At 34.2% G+C, this 22,087-nt stretch overlaps 1 protein-coding gene across 1 annotated transcript in view; it reads left to right on the forward strand.

Moving 5' to 3' along the window:
- MACROD2 (mono-ADP ribosylhydrolase 2) overlaps positions 1 to 22,087 on the forward strand; it is a 2,244,457-nt gene that overhangs the window by 662,835 nt on the left and 1,559,535 nt on the right. Inside the window, 1 exon segment of the mRNA XM_036750299.1 lies at positions 10,331 to 10,447. Coding sequence (XP_036606194.1) covers positions 10,331 to 10,447 — 117 coding nt within the window.

Below are 22,087 nucleotides of genomic sequence, written 5' to 3' on the forward strand. Positions count from 1 at the left end.
GTATAGATAGATAGATAGATATAGATATAGATATAGATATAGATATAGATATAGGTATAGATATAGGTATAGATATATAGATATACACACACATATATGTAATATACACACATAGGTGTACATATATACATACATACATATTATATGACATATGTGTAGAATGTGATGTTTAGTCATTTTAGTCATGTCTGTCTCTTCCTGACCCCAATTTGGTGTTTTCATGGCAAAGATACTGTAGGTTTTGCCATTTCCTTCTCCAGCTCATTTTACAAATGAAGAAACTGAGGCAAACAGGATTTAAGTGACCTTCCCAGGGTCACACAGCTAGTAACTATCTAAGGTTGGATTTCAACTCAGGAAGATAAATATTCCTGATTCTAAGACCAGTGCTCTAACTACTGCACCACCTAGTCACCCCATAATAGAACTAAATGGTTATATTTAATAAGAGAACCTTTGGAATGGCCCCTTTAACAACAATCAAGGCAATTACTATAAATCAAGAGAGGAGAGCAGTGAGGTCTTACAGATATATTAATGAAAAAAAACTAAAATGAAAAAAATGAAAAGAACTAAAATTGAATGGTGCCTCAGCATTTTCAGAATAACTAGCTTAGGATTTTCTTCCCTCTTACTATTCCCAGTTTTAATTTTTCTTGCTTGGCTATTATATTAATTGGTCAGTGTTATCTGATTAGCATCACTTCAACCTTTTGTGGCTTTATAGTTTAAGAGTATGTGAACTTTCTTTTGTAGAGATTGAATTTAACCTCTTGCCCTTATGGTACATTTGTCTTCTCCTAAAAGCAGAAGACTTGTCTGAAGAATGCAGGAGAAACTAGGTAGAGCCTATTGGAAATCTGAAGCCAGAAGTGATTGATATATTTTCATGTACTGTCTCTGTCATTTTTCCCCAAGTTAATTTAAATGGTCTTCACATGTTTAAAAGTGCCCTCATTCAGATAAATCCTCAAGTGGTAACCAAGCACCCATTTGATACTGACAAAAATTTCCCCAAATTCCCTTTAAGTACAACTTAAACCTATTTTCTTACTCAACCTATATTCAGTTCTATTCTTTAGGCTAAAGTCTAAGCAAACAGATGACCTACATTAACATTCTACAGATCAATGAATTTAGTCTTTGTTAGATAACTGAAGAAGTATGCTCAGAAGTCAAAGGGCTGCCCTTAGTTAACTCTGCCTCCAAGCATTTTGAGTCTAAAGACTGTCAAGATATTAAATGACAGGTTTATAAGTAGGGGAGAGAGCTTGTCATCTGAAAAAATGAGCCAGACTCCCTGTGTTTCTGACAAAGAGCAGCCCCTTGAAATGACATCAGAGTCCTAATTCACTAGCAGAGACTAGCAAACAAACCTGCACTGTACAGGCTGGTTTCCAAATAGTCATTCGTGTTCATCTTCATTAAGTCTGATTTCAGTAATCTGATCCTGTGGTCAAAAAGCCTAGGAGAACAAGGCCTGCCAGGGATCTGATCTGGCAATCTCTCATTACTTAAAAAAGAGGAATAAAGGATCTGAAGCCTCACAGTTATGACATCACAGAAGAAGGAGGTTCTACTCTCACAGAAGATATGTTAGCTGATTAAAGTTAAAAAAATTTAAATGCCATCTAGATGAGAGATTATCTTTATGTGACTTTCAAAATGGGTTTGTCCTTTCTAGGGTCTCATAACTACTTTATTCCTTCCATTATTTTACCTATCCCATTTCATAGGATGAAAATTTGTTGTTATATTCAGTCCTTTCAGTCATGTCCAACTCTTTGTGACTCCATTTAGAGTTTTCTTGGCAAAGATACTGAAGTGATTTGCATTTTTTTTTCTCCAGCTCATTTTACAGGTGAGGTAACTGAGGTATATGGGGTTAAGTGACTTTCCCAGGGTCACACAGCGAGTATCTGAGCCTGGATTTGAAGTCATGTCTTCCTAACTCCAGGCCCACCCTGCACTCGATCCACTGGGCAACCTAGCTGCCCCTTGATGAAAAAGTGTGGATATTTTCCATGACCTTGTCCAAAAACATTTTTTAAATTATCTTCCTCTCTATAACTGTTAGGTTCCAGTTTAAATCTTTTAAGTATGATTGCATTCAATTCTGGCAAGGGAAAGTGAGCAGTGGTCTGTGGGAACTACCTATGGGCTAAAAGTTCTGCCTTGATATACTATATAAGCAGCCACACTGACCTGATTCTGAGTGAAAGTAGAAGCAAGTATAGCAGCTGATAAGATAGGAATGTATGAAAATGGTCTCTGTTGGGACACCACAGGGTCTCTGAGTTCTGAGGATCTCAGTTTGGGGCCGCTATGGTTTTATGTCCTAAACTTTAATCTCCTTGCCACTCTTATACTTTTGCTCATTTTACTTTTTGAAAACATTAAATGAGAGATAAACCATCTAATCAAGAGTGGGAGCCAGAATTCAGTGGGATCTTTGACAAAGGTCTGCTAATTATGTACCTGTCTTTTTCCTTTCAAAAGTATTATACCTTGTTGATTATGATATGATTTTAGGCCTTTTGAAGTCCTAAATTTGCTTTCAATGTAATTCCAATTTAAATGTTCCAAAAGATACGTGATTTCATGGGCTTGGGTACCCCCTTGTAACCAATGAATAGGGTTTTCATTGCTTCATAGATGGTTATCTGAATTGCTGGGGCAAAAAAAAAAAAATTGGTGACCAGCCAATGCAGTTCACAACGAAGTTTTTTTTTTTTTTCCCCTCCCTTGCACATTTTGGGAGCCACACATGAAGTTCCAAAGAGTTGTGTGCTACCCTAAGGCTACAGGTTGGTTTATAGTAAATAGACAGCTATAGTAAATAATTCATCTGATGGCAAGCTTTAAGATAGGGAAATCTTCTTTACTTAGGCTTTTCATTGTATAGATGCCTCTGCTGTTTGCCTTGGCTGCTTCTGGATGATAGTCACAATAGAGCCATCAAAGGACATCTGTCACTAACTAACCATACTCCCCTACCACATTTCTCAAAATTCCTTACATCATCCCCCATTATTTCCTACTTTGCTCTAGTGTGAGTCTGAGGTCACCTTTCTTACCAAGGTCAACCCCTGTATTTGTCCTCCTCTTGATCTCATCTTTTTCTTTCCTTTAAGGGAACTTGCTTTCTCAATCATTCCTTCTTCCCACTTCACCTTCATTGTTTTTTTTTAACAATAGCTACCTCCTTGGTGCTTACAAAAATGGCCACATCTCCCCCATACTTAAAAAACTAACACTCTCCCCTTGACACTGCTGTCTCCCTTTCATAGCCACACTCCTTGAAAGAATCATGTACTCTCACTGTCTGTTATTTCATCACTTCACTTTTTCTCAACTCTTTTCAGTTTGGCTTTTGACCCCATCACTTGGCTAAAACTTTTTTCTCCCAGGTTAACAGTTATCTTTATTTGTTAAGTCGGATGTTGTTTTCTCAGTACTCATTCTATTTTGCCTTGTTGTGACTTTAGAGAACATAAAGTATTCTAATAGGTATATAGACCAGGCACAACTGAAGGACTTTCCTAATCCTCCTCTTTATGAACTCTCACTCTTTTAAAATTACACTGTATTATTTTATATTTACTAACTTGTATACATGTTGTAATGTAAAATCCTTGTTATTCATCTTGCGAAGGAGTAGTTGAAATTGTGACTAAAAGTATGGTTGTGAAGTGAGGCACTTCTGGGTTCAAATCAAAATTCATACAAATAATGAAATTTAATCATTTAACCTTTTAATAATCATACAACTCTCCAAGACTCTAAATTGTGGAGGAGGTGCCAATATGTATTAGTAGAAGGAATTTTCTCACAGGTCTGATGTGAAAAAAAGATTCCCAGTATCTGGCATATTTCCATGCACATGGGCTCAATAACTATTTCTTTAATTTGTTGGATTTTGCCCATATAACTCTCCTGAATGCTCATCCCCCCATCACAACCTGCCTGCTAGACACCTCCATTTTTATACCCCATTAACATCTGAAACACAAGATGTCTAATCACTTGATCAGACCAGACACTCTACTAAGTTCCAGGAATTCAACAATAAAAATGAAACAGTCCCTGCCTGCAAGGAGCTTACATTCTTCTAGCATGTGCACATATACGGATATAGAAAATGAACTCGAAGTATTTGGAGAGGAGGTACAAATAGCTAAGAGATAAGGAAAAAAATGTAAATGCTTGCTAATTTGTCTTCCTGTTTCAGGTTTCTTGCCTTTCTCCCACATCTCTCTCTCACTCTCTCTCTCTCTCTCTCTGCTCTTCCTGGTTTAGGTATTAAAACCATACTTGTGTCATAAAAATAATTTGGCAGGATTTGACCTATTTTTTTAATAGTTTATATAATATTGGGATTAATGGTTTCTTACATGTTGTAAATCTCTCTGTTCCTGAGTATTTTTTAGGGAATCATTTCCGATTTTTTTTTTTCCAAGATAGGGTTTTTTTTTTAAGTGTTCTATTTCCTCTTTTGTTCATCTGGGCAGTTAATATTTTTGCAAATATTCATCTCTTTCACTTAGATTGTCAGTTTTCCTGGGATATATTGGGCAAAATAACTCCTAACAACTACTTTAACTTCATATTCATTGGTGGTATATTCATCCTTTTCTTTTTTGATAATGGTAATTTGGGTTTCTTCTTTCTGTTTCTTAAACAAATTAACCAGTGGTATACACACAGACAGACACAGACACAGACACACGCACACGCACATGCACACACACACACACACATGCACTACATATATATATATATATATATATATATGCATATATATATACACATATATATATATATGGTATTTAACCAGTTCTTGGTTCAATGGTGTGTTTATTCAGTTTATTTATTTTCAATTTTGTTAATCTTTCCTTTGCTTTTGGGGGATTCCTATTGTGGTGTTTAATTTAGGGTTTTTTAAATTTTAATTTGGGGTTTTTAATTCATTCTTTTTCAAGTTTTTTTTAATTGAATGCCCAATTGATTAATTACTCTTTCCCTGTTTTATTGAAGTATGCATTTGGAGATATAAATTTTCCAACAAGTAATGCTTTGCCTGCATCCCATAAATTTTGGAATGTTGTCTCATTGTTATCATTCTTTTTAGTGAAATTATTGATTGTTTCTATAATTTGTTCTTTGACCCACTCATTTTAAAGAATAGATTATAATTATTAATTAAAATTATTAATGATATTATATTAATTAAATTATGAATTTTTGAGATATGCTTCAATGGCCCTTTATTTGATGTTGTCTTTATTACATTATGGTATAAAAAGGACAAATTTAATATTTCTGCTTTTCTGCAGGTGGTTGTGAGGTTTTTATGTCCTAATACATGATCAATTTTTGTGAAGATGCCATGTACAGCCAAGAAAAAGATATATTCTTTTCTATTCCCATTCAATCTTCTCCAGAGGTCTATCATAGTTAACTTTTCTAAGATTCTATTCATCTGCTTAACTTTGATTTATTTTATGTTTAGATTTATCTCACTCTGAAAGGGGAAAATTGAACTCTTCCACTAGTATAGTTTTTCTGTCTATTTCCTCCTGTAATTCTTTTACCTTTTCCTTTAAGAATTTGAGTGCTATGCCCTTTGGTGCATAGATATTTAATATTGATATTACTTCATTGTCTATATGTAGTACCTTTTAGCAAGATGTAGTTAACCTCATTATTCCTTTTAATTAGGTCTATTTTTGATGTTCCTTTGTTTGAGGTCATGATTACTACCTTTGACTTTTTTTGGTTAGCTGAAGCATAATACATTCTACTCCAGCCCCTTATTTTAATTCTATGTCTCTCTGTTTCACATCTGTTTCTTGTAAACAAAGTTTTGTTGGATTCTGGTTTCTAATCCATTGTGCTGTCCACTTCTGTTTTTATGGATGAGTTCATCCCATTCAGATTCCCAGTTATGATTACTAGCTGTGCATTTTCTTCCATCCAATTTTTTTTTGTTTATCCTTCTCTCTCTCTTTTTAGCTTGTCCCTCCTCTAAAGTCCATTTTGCTTCTTACCACTACCTTCTTTTATCTGTCCTCTCTTTTGCCCCCTTCTAAGTGTGTGTGTGTGTGTGTGTGCGTGCACGTGTGCACGCGTGTGTGTGTGTAATATATATATTGTGTGTGTGTGTGTATATGTATATATATATATATTACACACACACACACACACACACACACACACATTCCCTCTTTGAATCAATTTAGAGGTGAATGATGTTCAAGTACTGCCCATCCCCTCACTATTTCCCCTCCACTGTAAAAGCTCTTAGTGGTGCACATATTTTATGTGAAATAATTTCCTCCATTCTTCTTTTCCCTTTCCATTTCTCACAGGCCATCTCTCTTTCTCACCTAAACATTTTTTTTTACATAAACCAAATGTAATTGATTCATTCCTGCACTTTCTATGTAGAATAATTCTAACTGCCCTAATAATGATAAACTTCTTAGAAGACATATGTATCTTCTTTCCTTATAGAATGGTAAATACTTTGTCATCATTGGGTCCCTTACAATTTTTCTTTCATGTTTACCTTTTTATGCTACTTTTGATTTTGTATTTGAAAGTCAAAATTTCTATTCAGCTCTGATCTTTTCATTAGAAATACTTGAATTTCCTCTATTTCATTAAATGTCTGTTTTTTTTCTCATTGAAGAATTATACTCAGTTTTGCTGGGTAGGTTATTCTTGTTTGTAATCCTAGCTCTTTTGCCTTCCAGAATATTATATTCCAAGCCCTCTGCTCCTTGTATATGGTAGCTATTAAATCTACTGTGATCCTGACTGTGGCTCTTTACTATCTGAATATTTTCTTTTTTTGCTTCTTGAAGTATTTTCTCTTTTTCCTGGTAGCTCTGGAATTTGGCCACAATATTCCTGGGAGTTTTCATTTCAAGATCTCTTTCAGTTGATAGTCAGTGGATTCAGTTTCTATTTTACCTTCTGGTTCTAGCATATAAGGGCAGTTTTTCTTGATAATTTCTTGTAATATGAGATCTATGGTTTTTTATCATGGTTTTCAAGTATTCCAGTAATTTTTTAAGTCAAATTTTTTTATGGAATAAACCAAGGATTTCTGTAACATAGTATGATAAAAAAAGATAATTATACATGAAATGGCAAATCTACTATGTAGAACTTGCTATTCCTTTCAAATATACAGCAAAATTATCCCGTAAATTTCTTTTTTTATTCTCTTCCCTACCCTAGAGATGGTTACTGTTAGACACACACACATATGTGTATGTAAAATTATTCTCTATATACTTCTATTTCAGTTCTTTCTCTGGATACAGACAGCAACTTCATATGTCTTTTATAGTCAATCAGAGTATTTATAATAGTCAAAATAACATTCATTCAAAGTTTTTCTTAAAACAATATTGCTGTTACGGTATACAGTATTCTCTTGGTTCTCCTCATTCTATTCTTCATTATTTCATGCAAGTCTTTCCACGTTTTTCTAAAATAATTTAGCTCATTCTTATAGCACAGTAGTATTCCATCACAATCATATACCACAATTTGTTCAGCCATTCCCCAACTGATGGGCATCTCTGCAATTTCCCGTTCTTTAATACAACAAAGAGAGCTGCTATAAACATTTTAGAACATATAGGTTCTTTTCCTTTTTCCTTAATTGTCTTTGGAAATAGACCAAGAAGTTGTATTGTACAGTCAAAGAGTATAGGAAGCTTAATAACTTTTTGGGCATAATTCCAGATTGCTCTCCGGAATGCTTGGATCAGTTCACTATTCTACCAACAACAACTTAGTGTCACAATTTTTTCACATACCCTCCAACACTTGTCACTTTCACTTTCTTTCATTTTAGCCAATCTGGTATGTATAAAATGATATTTCAAGATTGTTTTAATTTGAATATCTCCAATTATTAATGGTGTAGAGCATTTTTGTATAACTATAAATTATTTTAATTTCTTCATCAGAAAACTGCCTGTTTATATCCTTTGACTATTTGTCAGTTGAGGAATGACTTGCATTCTTACAGATTTGGCAAAGTTCTTTATATATTTTAGATATGAGACTTTTATCAGATAAATTTTCTATAAATTCCCCCCTCAATTTTCTGCTTTCCTTCTGAGCTTGGTTAGATTTATTTTATTCGTACAAAACTTTATAAATTTAAAGTAATTGAAATTATCCATTTTACACCTAATTTTGCTGTCTTGTTTATTCATAAATTATTCACCCATTCATAAGTCTGATAAGTAATATGTTCCATGTTCATCTAATTTACTTGGAAAATCTCTCCTTATTGTAGGTCATGTGTCCATTTTGACCTTATGTTGGTAAATGGTGTAACGTATTGGTCTATGGCCAATTTCTGCCTTACTGCTTTCCAGTTTTCCCAACATTTCCCAAATACTGAATTCTTGTCTTCGAATCTTAAGTCTTTACACATCAAATATAAGGTTATTATATCTATTTACTGCTGTAAATTCTATGTCCATTCTATTCCATCGAGCTACCTATCTGTATCTTAGCCAGTCCAATAATTCTTAAATTAGTTCTTGTTCTGTTTTTAGGTCAGTTGTTTTTACCACAAGATTATTACATTTTCTCCTATTTTTCATCCTTTTGTCTTTGTTTTATTGTTTCTTGATGCATCATATGGTCATTAACTTCCATTTGCCCACTTCTAATTTTTAAGGAATTATTTTCTTCAGTGGGCTTTTGTACTTTTTTCCAATTTAGTCCATTCTGTTCTTATGGTGTCATTTTCTTCAGTATTTCTTGTTCCTCTTTTACCCAGCTGTTAAATATCGTTTTTTAATAATTTTCTTCTTTTGCTTTCATTTCTTTACCTAATCCTTTAGCACTCTGATTTTTAAAGTAGTTTTTCCCCCCTTTTAGCCCTCACAAGAATTCTTGTTGGGCTTGTGTCCAATTCACATTTTTTTTTCTCTTTGAGGCTTGACTTGCAGCACTTTTGACTTCATTGTCTTCTTCTGAGTTCATATCTTCATCTTTCTTGTCACCACAGTATTTTTAGAGTCAAGTTCTTCTTCTTTTTGGTTGTTTCTTCATTTTCTTACCCTCTATCTTGATTTGGAACTTCATGTTAATGTTGCCCTCTGTTTCCAGCATAGGGGAAGGGACACTTTCTCAAGTTTCAGGCTTTTTTGCATGGCTATTTTCAGTGCTATTTCTGTGGGTTTGAAAATTTTCAGTTATTCCGAATTAGTGTTGTATGAGAAGAGTTATGATCACTGTTCTCTTTCAGTCTATACTCTGGTCTTTATCCAGGAAGTGCCCCTGGCATCTTGGGATTGCAATTGATATTACTCCTCAGGATCTCTCCTCCCTTGAGACCTGAAACAGTAACAGTTCCTAAAGGTACCTGATTGCTTGACCAAAAGTGCTCTTCTTCATCCTGCAATTATGACCCAGAAGTAGCTATAGGCAATGGAGCTACCCAACAGTATTTGGTCCTGCATCCCTTGCTATCACAGGGGTAACTGGTAATCTCTTTCTGACCATTTGCCAGGTCCCCTTAAGATCTTTGGTTTGAGAGCTCTCAAAGATGCTGCTGCTTTTCTCTCAGCCACCTAGTTCCACTACACTTCATCCTCACCTGCATCACAGATCTCTCTTTCTGACCTTCTATGTTGTCTTGGGCTGAAGAATGTCTCACTCTATACTTTTGTTGGCTCTACCACTCTAAAATTCAATTTCAGGAGTTATTTGAAAGGGTTTTTTGGAGAATAATATTGGGAGACCTTTAATAAATACTTTCTCTACTCTGCTATCTTGCTCTGCTTGCAGAAGTGTCTTAGCTATCCATTTCGAACAGAAGAATTATTAGATATCCATATGCAAGGAAAATATATAAATTAAAATACATATACAAAAAGTTAGGTATAGAAATCTACATTAATGCCAACATTGATAGACGGCAAGTAATGAGTGTGAAGTTTGTCTGCACAATGTAGTGGGAAGAGAAGGTCCACTTCTAATTTTTATATCTGAAATCCAACCCCTTCAGTACTTAAGTGATTCCAACTGCTCCAAGGGCTTCCTGCATTGTCTTCTGCTATTTGTCTTTTTTATTTTTCTATTCCTCTTTTTCTCTTATCTCCCAAATACAGGAAGGTGTTAGAATTTCCTACAAGTGTGTCGATATTTAGGTAAAATTGTTTTTGTGATGTTGATGATAATGAAAGAGGAACACATATATCTCTTCTCTTTCTTTGAATTTGTTTTTAATCTCACTGTGTATATGAATATTATTTTTACATTGATTGTGATGCCTTTTTTCCCTCCCTAGTGGATGGCTGTATTCATAGAGCAGCTGGTCCCTGTCTGGTTGCTGAATGCCGTAATCTGAGTGGCTGTGAGACTGGTCAAGCTAAGATCACGTGTGGGTATGACCTGCCAGCAAAATGTGAGTACTTGCTTTCAAACATACTTCATAACTAATGTGAAACTTTTAGCTTGTTCTGTCCCTCAGAAGCATCATTTTAAAAATGTCTTCTTTTTGAATTAATGTATGACAAACCCTTTTAATTCATATTTTAAATTCAATTCCATGCTGTATACGATTAAAATGTTTCACTTGATATGGTCTAAATCTTACTTTTTATTATTGTTTCTTCCTATTTTTTATATGAATGATCATTTTTGGTCACTAATAGAATTTCTCTGAAACTAGAAAATATAAGAATTTGAACAAAATGTGTGCTAACGTTTTTAAATGTCATGGAGACAGGTTTCAGAAATCATGCCACTCTTTTGTTTGTTGTACAGTTTTCTTCATTGTGGATGTTTAGAGCTAAGGAGATCAAAGTGATGCATTGTGTTTTCAGCTGCCATGGAAGGGTTGATTGGCAATCATGGTGAAGGCATCTGTTACACTTTGCTTTCAGTAATAGCTAATGGAATGTTGTTGTCAATTCTACGAGATGTTTTCTCTTTGAGCGTAGAATGGACAAAATTTCCATTACATTTACATAGGGAAAAATAGCACTTTTTGACCTTTTTGCTTAGTTGTTTGGCCAACTTGGAGGAAAATAAAAATAACAATAAAGGGATCATAGCTTAAAATACAACTTTTTCATATTCATTTTTTTCTAGTTAAAGTGGTAATGTAGCATTGCTTAAGAAATCTATTTCTTCATTTATATTATTAACGGTGACTGGGGCCCAATTTATCATCTTATTTCCTAGGATGATGTGTATATGACACATGATAAACGTGACACACACGTATACACTCTTATATTGTTAAAGTAAAACTGTTCTCTGTGTTTTGTAGAGATGAATGTGGTTCACATAAATATTTCATATCTGAAATTACTTGCTTTGTCCTACATAGGTAGTCTGCATGAAAAAAGTTGAAGTTCTCTTTGTACCTGAGGGTGAGCAGGGAGATAGTTGATGAAATGTTTTAGGCATTTTAAAGTAAAGTTCAGGTGTCATAGTTGACAAAAATAGTCATGTACAATAGACACTTTCACTTAATTCTGTCATACTTCTGCCCATTGCATTTCTTACTAAAGTGTTGGGGTGATGTTAATGATAGAATGGTGTTCTATGATGTTAATGATAGAATATGATGTTAATGATGTTAATGATAGAATAAAATCAAGCTAATTGCCCTTTTAATAATCGCTTCTTCTTTCCATTTTCTTGATGTAATATATTACTTTTTCTTGGTAGCATAAATTTGTAGCATTTGTCATTCCATGGATTCCATATATAAAGCGATATCTAGGTTAGCTCCTACTGTTGAATAGAGTAGCTGTAATACAAGAAACCTATGATATGAATGTTAAACTTATTCTTCAGCATTAAAGTTATACTTTGTATTGTGTCTATGTGGGTATAAACATATACATATATACTCATCCAGGCAAATAATTTAGGATCTGTCTGCCTCAGTTTCTTTAACTGTTTCTTCAGTGTAAAATGTAATAATCATAGTATCTACCTTCAAGTGCTGTGAGACTCAAATGAGATAATATTTGTAAAGTACAGTGGCTGGTGCATAGTAGGAACTTAATGAATGCTTACTGAATGAAAGTTCTCCTCCTCTAAGTGTATTTTTTTTTTAGTTTTTCCATCATTTAACTCCATCTGACCCTTTTCTTTATTGTATTATTCTCAATGAATTGACCTGTTGGTTATTCTCAAACTTCACCACTGGTAATATTGCTAGGATGTAATGAAACTAAATTGAAAATAAGATTATTTCAGTTCTTTTAAGAGCTCCCAGGGTTTGGAGCTATGCCATATTGATCTAAGTATATTTGAGTTGATCTAAAACTTTCCTGCATGGTTAACTGAACATCTATGCCAGTTTAGAGAGACATTTGAAGTTGAGCAGTACTGAGATCAATGTTCAATGCCTGCTCAGGGCCTGATATAAAATACAGACAAAATATAGATTTTGGAGTCTGTCTTTAAGGGGATGGGGCTAATGCCATTGTTTGAACGTCATATTTTCTATTAAACTCTCCTGTTTTCATTAGGAATGCTTAAAAGTCCACTATTTGATTAAATATCTATTTTCCCCCTGTAGGACTATAGTTGGTTTTGCTGTGTATATTATTCTTGGTTGTAATTCTAGGTCTTTTGTCTTCTGGAATAGCATATTCCATTTTTGCATTTCTTTATAGTGGTGGCTCTACAGTACTTGACATCTTTCTTTTTGCCTGCTTACAGTACTTTCTCCTTGACCTGGGAGTTCTAGCTTTTGGCTATAACACTAGAATTTTTTTTCCTTTCATTTCTATAAGGAGGTAAATAGTGAATACTTTCAACTTCTCCTTTGCCCTGTAGTCCTAAGATATCTGAGCAGCTTTTCTTTGTAATTTCTTGAAATATTATACCCAGGATCTTTTTATGGCTTTCAGGTAGGCCAATGTTTTTTAAATTATCTCTACTTGATCTATTTTCCAGGGCAGTTCTTTTTCCTGTGAAATATTTCATATTTTCTTCTTCTTCATTCTTTTAACTTTGTTTTTATTATTTCTTGATGACTCATGCAATTACTAGCTTCCATCTGGCCATTCTGGATTATTTTTAGGAGTTATTTTCTTCAGTAAGGATTTTCCCAAAGCTGTTAATTATATTTTTCATAACTTTCTTATTTAGCTAAATTGTTTGTTGTTTTTTTCCTTTACTGCTCTCATTTGGTTTTTAAAATAATTTTTGGCTTCTTTAAAAATCTATTTCTTCACCTTGCTTAACTCTTCTAGAAATTCTTGTTGAATGTGTGTCCAATCTATATTTTTCTTTGAGGTTTTGCTTGTAGATGTTTTTAAGCCATTGTTTTCCTCTGTGTTTGTGTCTTGAACTTCCCTGTCACCATAATAACTCTTTACAGTCCTACTCCTTTTTTTGTTTGCTCATTCTGTAAGGCTACTTCTTGACTTTGGACTTTTTCTTAGCACTATACTTGGCTTACTTCTAGGGGATGTCTGGGCTGAGCTTATGGTGCTTTCAAAGTTCAGTCTGTGGGTATGCACCTTTTCAGTGCTTCCAAAGTGGTATGATCCAGGGAGATATCAGTTCCACAGCTTATCTGATCTGAGCTCTGCAAGTTCCTGATGCAGGTTTTGGTCTTTTGGCTTGTATGTCATTTAGATTCAGTAGATTGTTGCTGGACCTAGTCACTGTGAGTCCATTATGAGGTTCTACAGGTTCATAATGACTGAGTTGCTGACTCCCCTTTGGTTATGTTCTTCAGCTATGGCTTCTACTTCAGCCTTGTGTACTGGACCAGCTGAGTAACTATGTTGCTTCTCTACTCAAACCACACAGCTAAATTTCTAGAATTTGTTTTGTACTTAGTACTCAGCTAAAGTCCCATGCTCACTCAGGGTCACTCTTCTCATCCCCGTATTTGTGACTTGGATTTGGGTAATGGGTAACAGATCTGCCAGGTGGCATCCATTACTCCTCCTCATGGTAAGAGTCCCCAGAGCTTTTCTGCCCCTGATGTTCTATCTAAGTTCCTTTTCCATCCCCAGGTGCTAGAATGCTCACCGTTCTGTAGCTGCTGCCCCCAGCACCGTGCTAAGCTCTTAGCTAGTCCACAGCACAATGTCTACTGACCTCTTGTTTTCCTAATATGCTTTGAGATGGAAAAAAATGATTTATTGTGAGCTTTTCTTAGATTTCCTTATCAGAATTAGGTTTGGTACATTTTCTAGGTTGTTATGGAGAAGGCATATTAGGAGGGCTCAACAAAAATGCTGGTTTTTACTCTACTATCTTGACTATATCCTTCTAATTATATTTAAATATGGTTATTTAGAATATACATACAAGTGTATATGTGTGTATATATATGCATAAATATACATTTATATGTGTGTAAAACCCCTGTACTAGAATGACTTCATATCAGGTCATGACACACATTTTAGTAAGTAAATGAGACGCCCATTTGAATGTAAAATTATAAGACTTGAATTCCCCCCCATTAAAATAATAGATTAGCTGCTTATTGACAAAGATATAGTGTTCAGTATTCTTCCAAATGCTATTCATTAAGGAAATCTATAGTAATATATATATATACACACATATATCTTTTATCTATATATCATATTTTTACATATACGCACATATATATGTATATATATATACATATATATTTATACTTATATATATGTGGATGGATAGAAAATCTTTATCCTCCACCAATATAGCACATATATAACACTTCATTGTTTTCCAATTTATATCCCATCTATGTATATTATAAGCAAAAATTACAAATGTGTTCTTTTTATCAATGAAAATGTTGAAGGTATTTTAATTTATTGTACATTTAATTCATCCACTTGAGAATCATTAATAATCCATCCATGTGTCTGTGTAGTGACAGAAGAAATAGAGGGCTCATTACATATTGTTTAGGTCATTTTCCCCTCTACATTGAATAATTTGATGACAGTTTGACAGTAGAGACCAGCTCCAATCTGGCCTCAGTGACAGTTGCTTTCCCATAATAGGAGTACTAAAGTCACTCATCCAGCTACAAGTGATAATATCTTCATGCATCAGCAATTGGTTTGGAAGATGATATTGCCTGGGTTACAGATTGGCTTGGCAATACTTTAGTGGTCTTTGCCCTTTTTATGACTGCTAAATTAATCTGTTCATAATTGGATTTTGTTTTAATAATTATCCTTGTAGTCTGTGTTCAGTGATTCATCATGATTAGTGAAATGATAAGCCCTGAAGTAGTTGTCTGTTTTTCAATATTTTAATTGTTCATTTTGTACAAAATCATCTAGCCATTATTTTCACACAATCTTTGGAATTGAAAGAATGTTTACCAATACCTCATCGAAGTTATATGACCAACAGAATGATTTTTAGGTTATTTATAAAGGGGTTGAAGTTTTATTTATGTACTTAGAAATGTTTTGTGGAATCTTCTTTTTACAATACTAGGACTTTTCTACCATTTCATTATTATATTAGAGAGTGTTTCAGTTTTAAGGAGAATATTTATCAGCAACATAATTTGAACGCTCCTCTCTCCGATAAAAAATTTTAAACTTTTTCTTTTGTTTTACTCATTTATTTTGTTTATCATACTTATTTCTGACCATTCCATTTATTTTTTTCCTCATCTTTCCTTCAGTGCTAAAGTGCTGAGCATGGCCATAATAATCACATAGTTTCAGTTTCATTTAAGAATAATTTTAAAGAAAAAATTTAAAAAGTCATCTGGACTTTCTCAACAACCGCCTAACTGTTCTCTCCACTCTACAATCCATCCTGCATATACCTATCAGAATAATCTTCTCAAGGAACATTATTGTGTGTGTATTAAATTATTGTGCCATAGTGAATAATAAATGATTATTGCTTTGAAATTTATAGTTACTAAATATGTTTAGATGTCAAATACTTCCTCCTAGATTGTGAGCTCCATAATGTAAGGTCTGAGCCTTATGCATCTTTGTATCTATCTCAGTATTTAGTCCAATGATTTGTACACAGTAAGTTCATAATAAGTTCTTGTGGGATGAATGAATAAATTCCACTGTCCTAATCTAAAACCTTCCATGGTGCTTCATTATCTACTGTTCAGTTTTAGCGTAGCATCAGCTTTCCATTCAAGGCCTTACATTACCTGGTCATAGTCTAGCTATGCAGCTCTGTCTCCCATGTATCTTCTTCCATAAATCTTCCAAGTATTTTTGTTTTGTTTTGTTTTGTTTTGGGGCTTTTTTTTGCTTCAGCAAACTGGAACAGCTTGCTGTTTTGCTATTACATGTTGTGCTGCTCTTTACTTAGAAATCCTGCTTAATCTTAGCCCATTCTCTCAAAATCACACCATTTCTCAAGGTAAATTCACTTCAAATTCTGCATCTTTTCATGAATCCTTTCGTATTTCCTGAAAGTAAAGTAATGTCAAAGAATTCAGCACTAGGAAGGACCTGAGATTCTGCCTAGTCCAACTCTGACTGAGAATTATTTATTTCTAAAGAAATCCTTGAATCTAGACTTTAAATCTGCGTCTCTACACTCTCTACTTCTATATAGCCTTCTGTGGCTATGTAGAATGTCAGTTTATCAAATTCTTGAAGGCAATTACTTCCACCAACCACCTTTCCTCTCTCCATTTTCTTCAAGCTAAACATACCTAGCTGCTTCAGTTGATCTCTGGATTACATGATATTGGGGCCCTTTAACATCCAAGCCACCCTCGTTTAGGCACTTCCTGGATGCCCCCAACTCTACATCACTTTCCTGATAAGGTCTGACTGGGGAAGGCTATAGCCAGATTGTAACCTTCCTAATCCTGGATACTTTGCACCCTATTATTTCTTTAGCTTTTTTTGTTGCAATCCACTTAGCTAGTCTGTGCCTGAATTTCTCTCCCTCCTCAGGATTCTTATGACAAAATACACATCTTGTTGAAATTATTACATCACACATCTTTTTGAAAATAAATTTTGTCATACATGCCTTATCTTTCCTCCTATATTGTAAACTTCTTGAATGTGTGGACTATGGCTTAGTCATTTTTGTTTCAGTAATGTGACCTAGCACAGTGTCTTTTGTGAAGTAGACACTCAAGAAATACTTGTTGAATGGATGAAGTTTAAAAGGTTATAATTTATTTGAAATAGCACTGGAGTATTAAAGTACTATCAGGGATGTCCATTAATTCTTTACCAATTTAGGAATTAATTACTTTTTAAGTGTCAATGTTATTATCAAATAGTAAGGTTTAATGGAAGTTGTGTGATAATAAATACAGGAAATATAATAACGTCTGGAAGTATATGAGGCTTCTCTTTTTGGTAATTTTATTTCTATAACAGTTTGCATATATGCATATTATGTATTAGATTCATATATCTAAGAAAATAATTTCTGAATCTTCCTTTGTGCACATATTAGCCATGTATTATGTCTTTGTATATATGTATGTGTAAATATAGGTATGTGTATGTATATATGTATATGCATGTGTATATGTATATTTGCTGTTGTTCAGTTGTTCCAGTTGTTTCTGACTCTTTGTGACCCCATTTTGGGGTTTTCTTGGCGAAGATACTGGAGTACTTTGCCTTTTCCTTCTCCAACTCATTTTATGGATAAAGAACTGAGGCAAGCAGGGCTAAGTGAATTGCCCAGGGTCACACTGCTAGTAGGTATCTGAGGCCAAATTTGAACTTACGAATATAAGTCTTCTTGATTCCAAGCTCTGTGTACCACCTATACTGTATTCTCATTTCCCATTTGCAATCACTTTTTTGACATGTTTCTTAAGCATGATCTACTTTCATATTTTGGAAGTGTATAATAGTCACTAAGTCCAATCTAAACCACCCCAATAAACATTTATTAAGTGCCTGCTGCATGCCAGACACTGTGCTAAGCACTGGAGATACAATTAATAAAAAGAAAGACAGTCTCATCCCTCAAGGAGTTCATAGTCTAATGAGGGCAAGGGAAAGACAACACACACAAAAAAGTGGGGTTAAGGGTTGGAGAGGGAGAAAAGAGGGTACCCACATTGAGAGGCATCTTGTTCCATGGAGTTGAAATCAGAGAGATCAGAAGCTGCAGAATGGATTGATTGGAAGTCTATTGTTTTTTCATATATAAAAGAAAGCGGTGGGATGAGTTTAGTACTTCGCCTTCTCCCCCTCTAATCAGAGGGGAGAGGAAGCTGAGGGAATTGGTGTCAATCAAGACCTGAATTAGCAGCATGGTGATGAGATCTGAGGTGATGCACTTAAGCATTTTGTTCCATGGAGTTGAAACCAGGCAGAGCCGCTGATGCAGAACAGAGTAATGATTATTTGATAAAATGGTAAAATCGTATGTTCGTGAATATTGGAATATGTTTCTTTTTCTTCTGATATAATTTCTGAAACACATGAAAGAGAAATCCTTACAGCCAAGTTACATGATTTCATTAATCATATTTTTAAAAGATACTCTTAGTTGAGACAACATAATATATTATATTTGCACACAAGAACAGTATGAATCAGAATTCTTATTCCATTATCTAGGTACACAAATAATTAGATGATTGTCTCTCAAAAGATAACATTGATAATAATTAGTAATAATTTTTATGTCAAAATGTCATGTTAACTCCAGTTATTTTAAAAGTCTTATGAGCCTGTTATGCAGCAAGCATTTTTATTTTCTTTCCACAAAAAGAAAAATGAATGCATAGAGGGATTAAGGGATTATTCCAGTGTCAATTTCATATCATTGTACAATCATAGGACCTCAGCACTATAAGAAACTGTAAAGATCATCTAGTTCAACTGAATAGTTTTACAGATAAAGAAATAGAGGACCAGAGAGCTGAAGTATTTTTTTAAACATACTCAGTATTTTTTAGTTAATAACTTGGACTATAACCCAGGGTTTTTGACTTCACACCAGTGATATTATCTATCTGAAATGGACTCAAGTCTTTTAAATCCCTTCCAATTCTGAAATTCTACAATTTTGTGAAATCCAATTCCAGCGCACAATTAATTATTACCATAGAATTAGTGCTACGATGGGCTCTACCAGTAGGTATTGTACTTACTGTGAATAAAACAAATAGGATGGCATGAGGGGATGACGGTTAGAATGCTATCATGGCTTCTTTTTCGTTATCTTCCATATAGTGAGTTTAACTCGACAGAATACTGAATATATCCCGGCATAACTTCCATATTACAATCACACAAATTGGAAACTGAAATTTGAAGAATATGGAGTCTCCTTTTACATACAGAGGGAGTTGAAATGCTTCATCCTAAAATAAAATATGATTGACTAATTTCCATGAATTTATTGAGTATTTTAGTTTATGAACTATAATGTTCCTCTTTACTTTAACACTAATACATAAGGGTTCCTAGTGGCCAGAATTATGAGGAACTGTTATCTTTGGCTGCTATTATTTCCGCCTCCTTTACCCAGCTACCGCTGCATTTTATTGTTCCTAATAAGAAACGAGATAGACCTGCCTGATTTCTGTAGAAGAATACCACGATGTTCAGAATCTCTGGCTTGCCACCACCTGGCCCTCTAAACCTGCTGAAATCCTCTGGCAGAGTAATGGAAGTGCGAGAAGGAAAAAAAGTCTTTGAATTTTCCACATGCTTCATTAGAGTTTATATCATTTTCTTACCCTTTTATTTATTGTTTGACTCCTCTCAGAGGTTTCATTTTCATGAGAATATTAACATTTATCTCTTCAAAATAAGCAAAATTATTTTGCATATATCTTTTCATTTAGCCCTTAAAGTAACTGTGAGGCATTCCATTTTACAACTAAGGAAACCGACCTTCAGAGGGGTCAAATGACTTGCCTATGGTCATAAACTAATAAGTATTAGGTGGTATTGGAGCCTAGGTCTCTCCTTACTCTAGGTGAGAGGCTCTCAAAGTGGGCAGTACCACCCCCTAGGGGCATTGGAATGCTGGGGGGCAGTAGTAGCCCCAGTTACAATTGGGGGCCATTGGATAAAAATAAGGGGGCGGTGAAAGCATAAGGAAAGAAAAGAAGTTAAGAAATTTTTTGAAAAATCATTTGTACATGTTTCATCTGTTGTGTAACAGAGTTAAAGTCATAGTGATTACATTATTTTCTAAAAAAAAAACCCACAAAATAGAAGTTATAATCAATCAGTGTTCAAGTCTGCCACAGGTCTTAACAAGCAAGCATTGACAGGCGAGCTTGTAGTATTGTCTGGAAGTCCAGAATGCATTGACAGGAATATGTGTGCAATGACTTGTTTACAGTATGAAACTATATAGTTACGTGACTCAATATTGCATCATCAAAATTTCAGTGCAAGAAAAACCCCACAAATTTATAATAAATTATTAAATTTAAGATGTATCATCTTTTCAAAAAATAATACATTTTTGAAATTATGCAAATTTCAAAAATGAACCTGTTAAATGGTTAAAAAAGTAGATTTCCAGCGGGGCACTAAGTAATGTTTTAAAAAGGGGGACAGTAGGCCAAATAAATTTGGGAAGCTCTGCTCTAGGTCCTTAATTCTTTCTACTATGTCTCACTGCCTCATCTAAGGAATCAAGATAAAATTATTAAATAATTCTAATCCTAAAGATAACTGCCTATTCATCTTATCTTAGAACTTATCTTGTTTTGAGAACAAGAATTATAAATTTAATCATTTTTTCAAATTATTATTAATATTGCTATTTTTATTATTAGTGATGAATATAATACTAAACCCTATTTGCGGGCATATCTGACATGTTAATAGGCCTTTATAACTTTAATCTTTCCCTTCTTAACCACTAAAGAGTAACAGTGTAAATCAATTTGGGGTAATAATATAACTGGGTTCTCAAAGCAATTCCTGCTGTGAAATAAGTAGTTAGTAGTAACAATAGCATTAACTGCTGTTAGAATAATTAGCCTTTGGGTATGTTTAATCACAGTTATCAGTTAAGATTAAAAAGTGATCTGTTGGATTGCCCTAATAATTTTTATTATTAAAAGATGAATAGTTTAAAGTGTGATCACAAATTAAATTCTTCTTGGATTTTTTAGTTATTTTGTTTGTGTATCATTTCCACTGCCCCTTCCAAAAGCGGTGTGGCAAGATTTGGTCAGAAATTCTTCATGGATGAAACTGCAGTTTTCTAGGGCACAAAACTGTTCTGGTACCAGTCTGGGATGGGAAGGTTGACTGTGGTATCAGTTAAGTTTGGGAGGCCAGAGGCAGTGGAAAGATACATAAATGTGGAAGTTGTTTATCCAGTGAACATGCAGTCTGAAGGAAGAACCAAAGGCATGAGGTATGATCACAGACTAGGGAAACAGCAACATGGCATCAACAGGACTCAAAGGAAAAACGCTGAATCAAGTCTTGAGGGCAAAATAAGAAGGGGCTGGGGGACAGATACCAGACCACTTGAAATAAAAGAGGTTGAGCAAAAGGTTTATATAATTTGTAATGCACAGTGAATTGGGTGTACTTGGTAATGAATCCAGGGTGAGTGGAGTTAGTCTCCCTCCTTCTTCTAAATTAAATTTAAACGTAGCTAATCTTTTTGTACCACTAGTCTTGTGAATCAGAACAGCTATATGGAGGATACATTTTTGAGGTCAGACACAAGTTTCCTTTCTAAGCTGCTTGCTTTTTTTCTCAAAATCAAACCCTTTTATTTTGAGTGGTCTGAAAGAACTGAAGAATAAATATATTACTACAATTAGAAAATTCTAAGCTAAATGCTTTTTTCTTCCTCACTGAAGAGATTTTCTTTCAGTAATTTCAAGTGAATTTACTGTGGCTAAAGGGTGAATTCATTGATTCTGAGGGTTTCATGTCATTTTTGAGAATATCTTGCATATAGAAAGTACTTAGCAAATTTCTGTTTGATCAAATTTGTTGAATTAGTTAAAGTTATGTTTTATACATTGATCAAAGTTGTTTCCACTTGAAAGTGTTGACTGAGCTTCCATCCCTTGAGTCAGTGAAATTTAAGGCTTATTCAGTACAAACACATTTTAAGCAGTTTGATATGCTTAAAATGAATACTAATGGTCTAT

Source organism: Trichosurus vulpecula, chromosome 3, assembly GCF_011100635.1.
Source record: "Trichosurus vulpecula isolate mTriVul1 chromosome 3, mTriVul1.pri, whole genome shotgun sequence".
Taxonomy (NCBI): Eukaryota; Metazoa; Chordata; class Mammalia; order Diprotodontia; family Phalangeridae; genus Trichosurus; species Trichosurus vulpecula.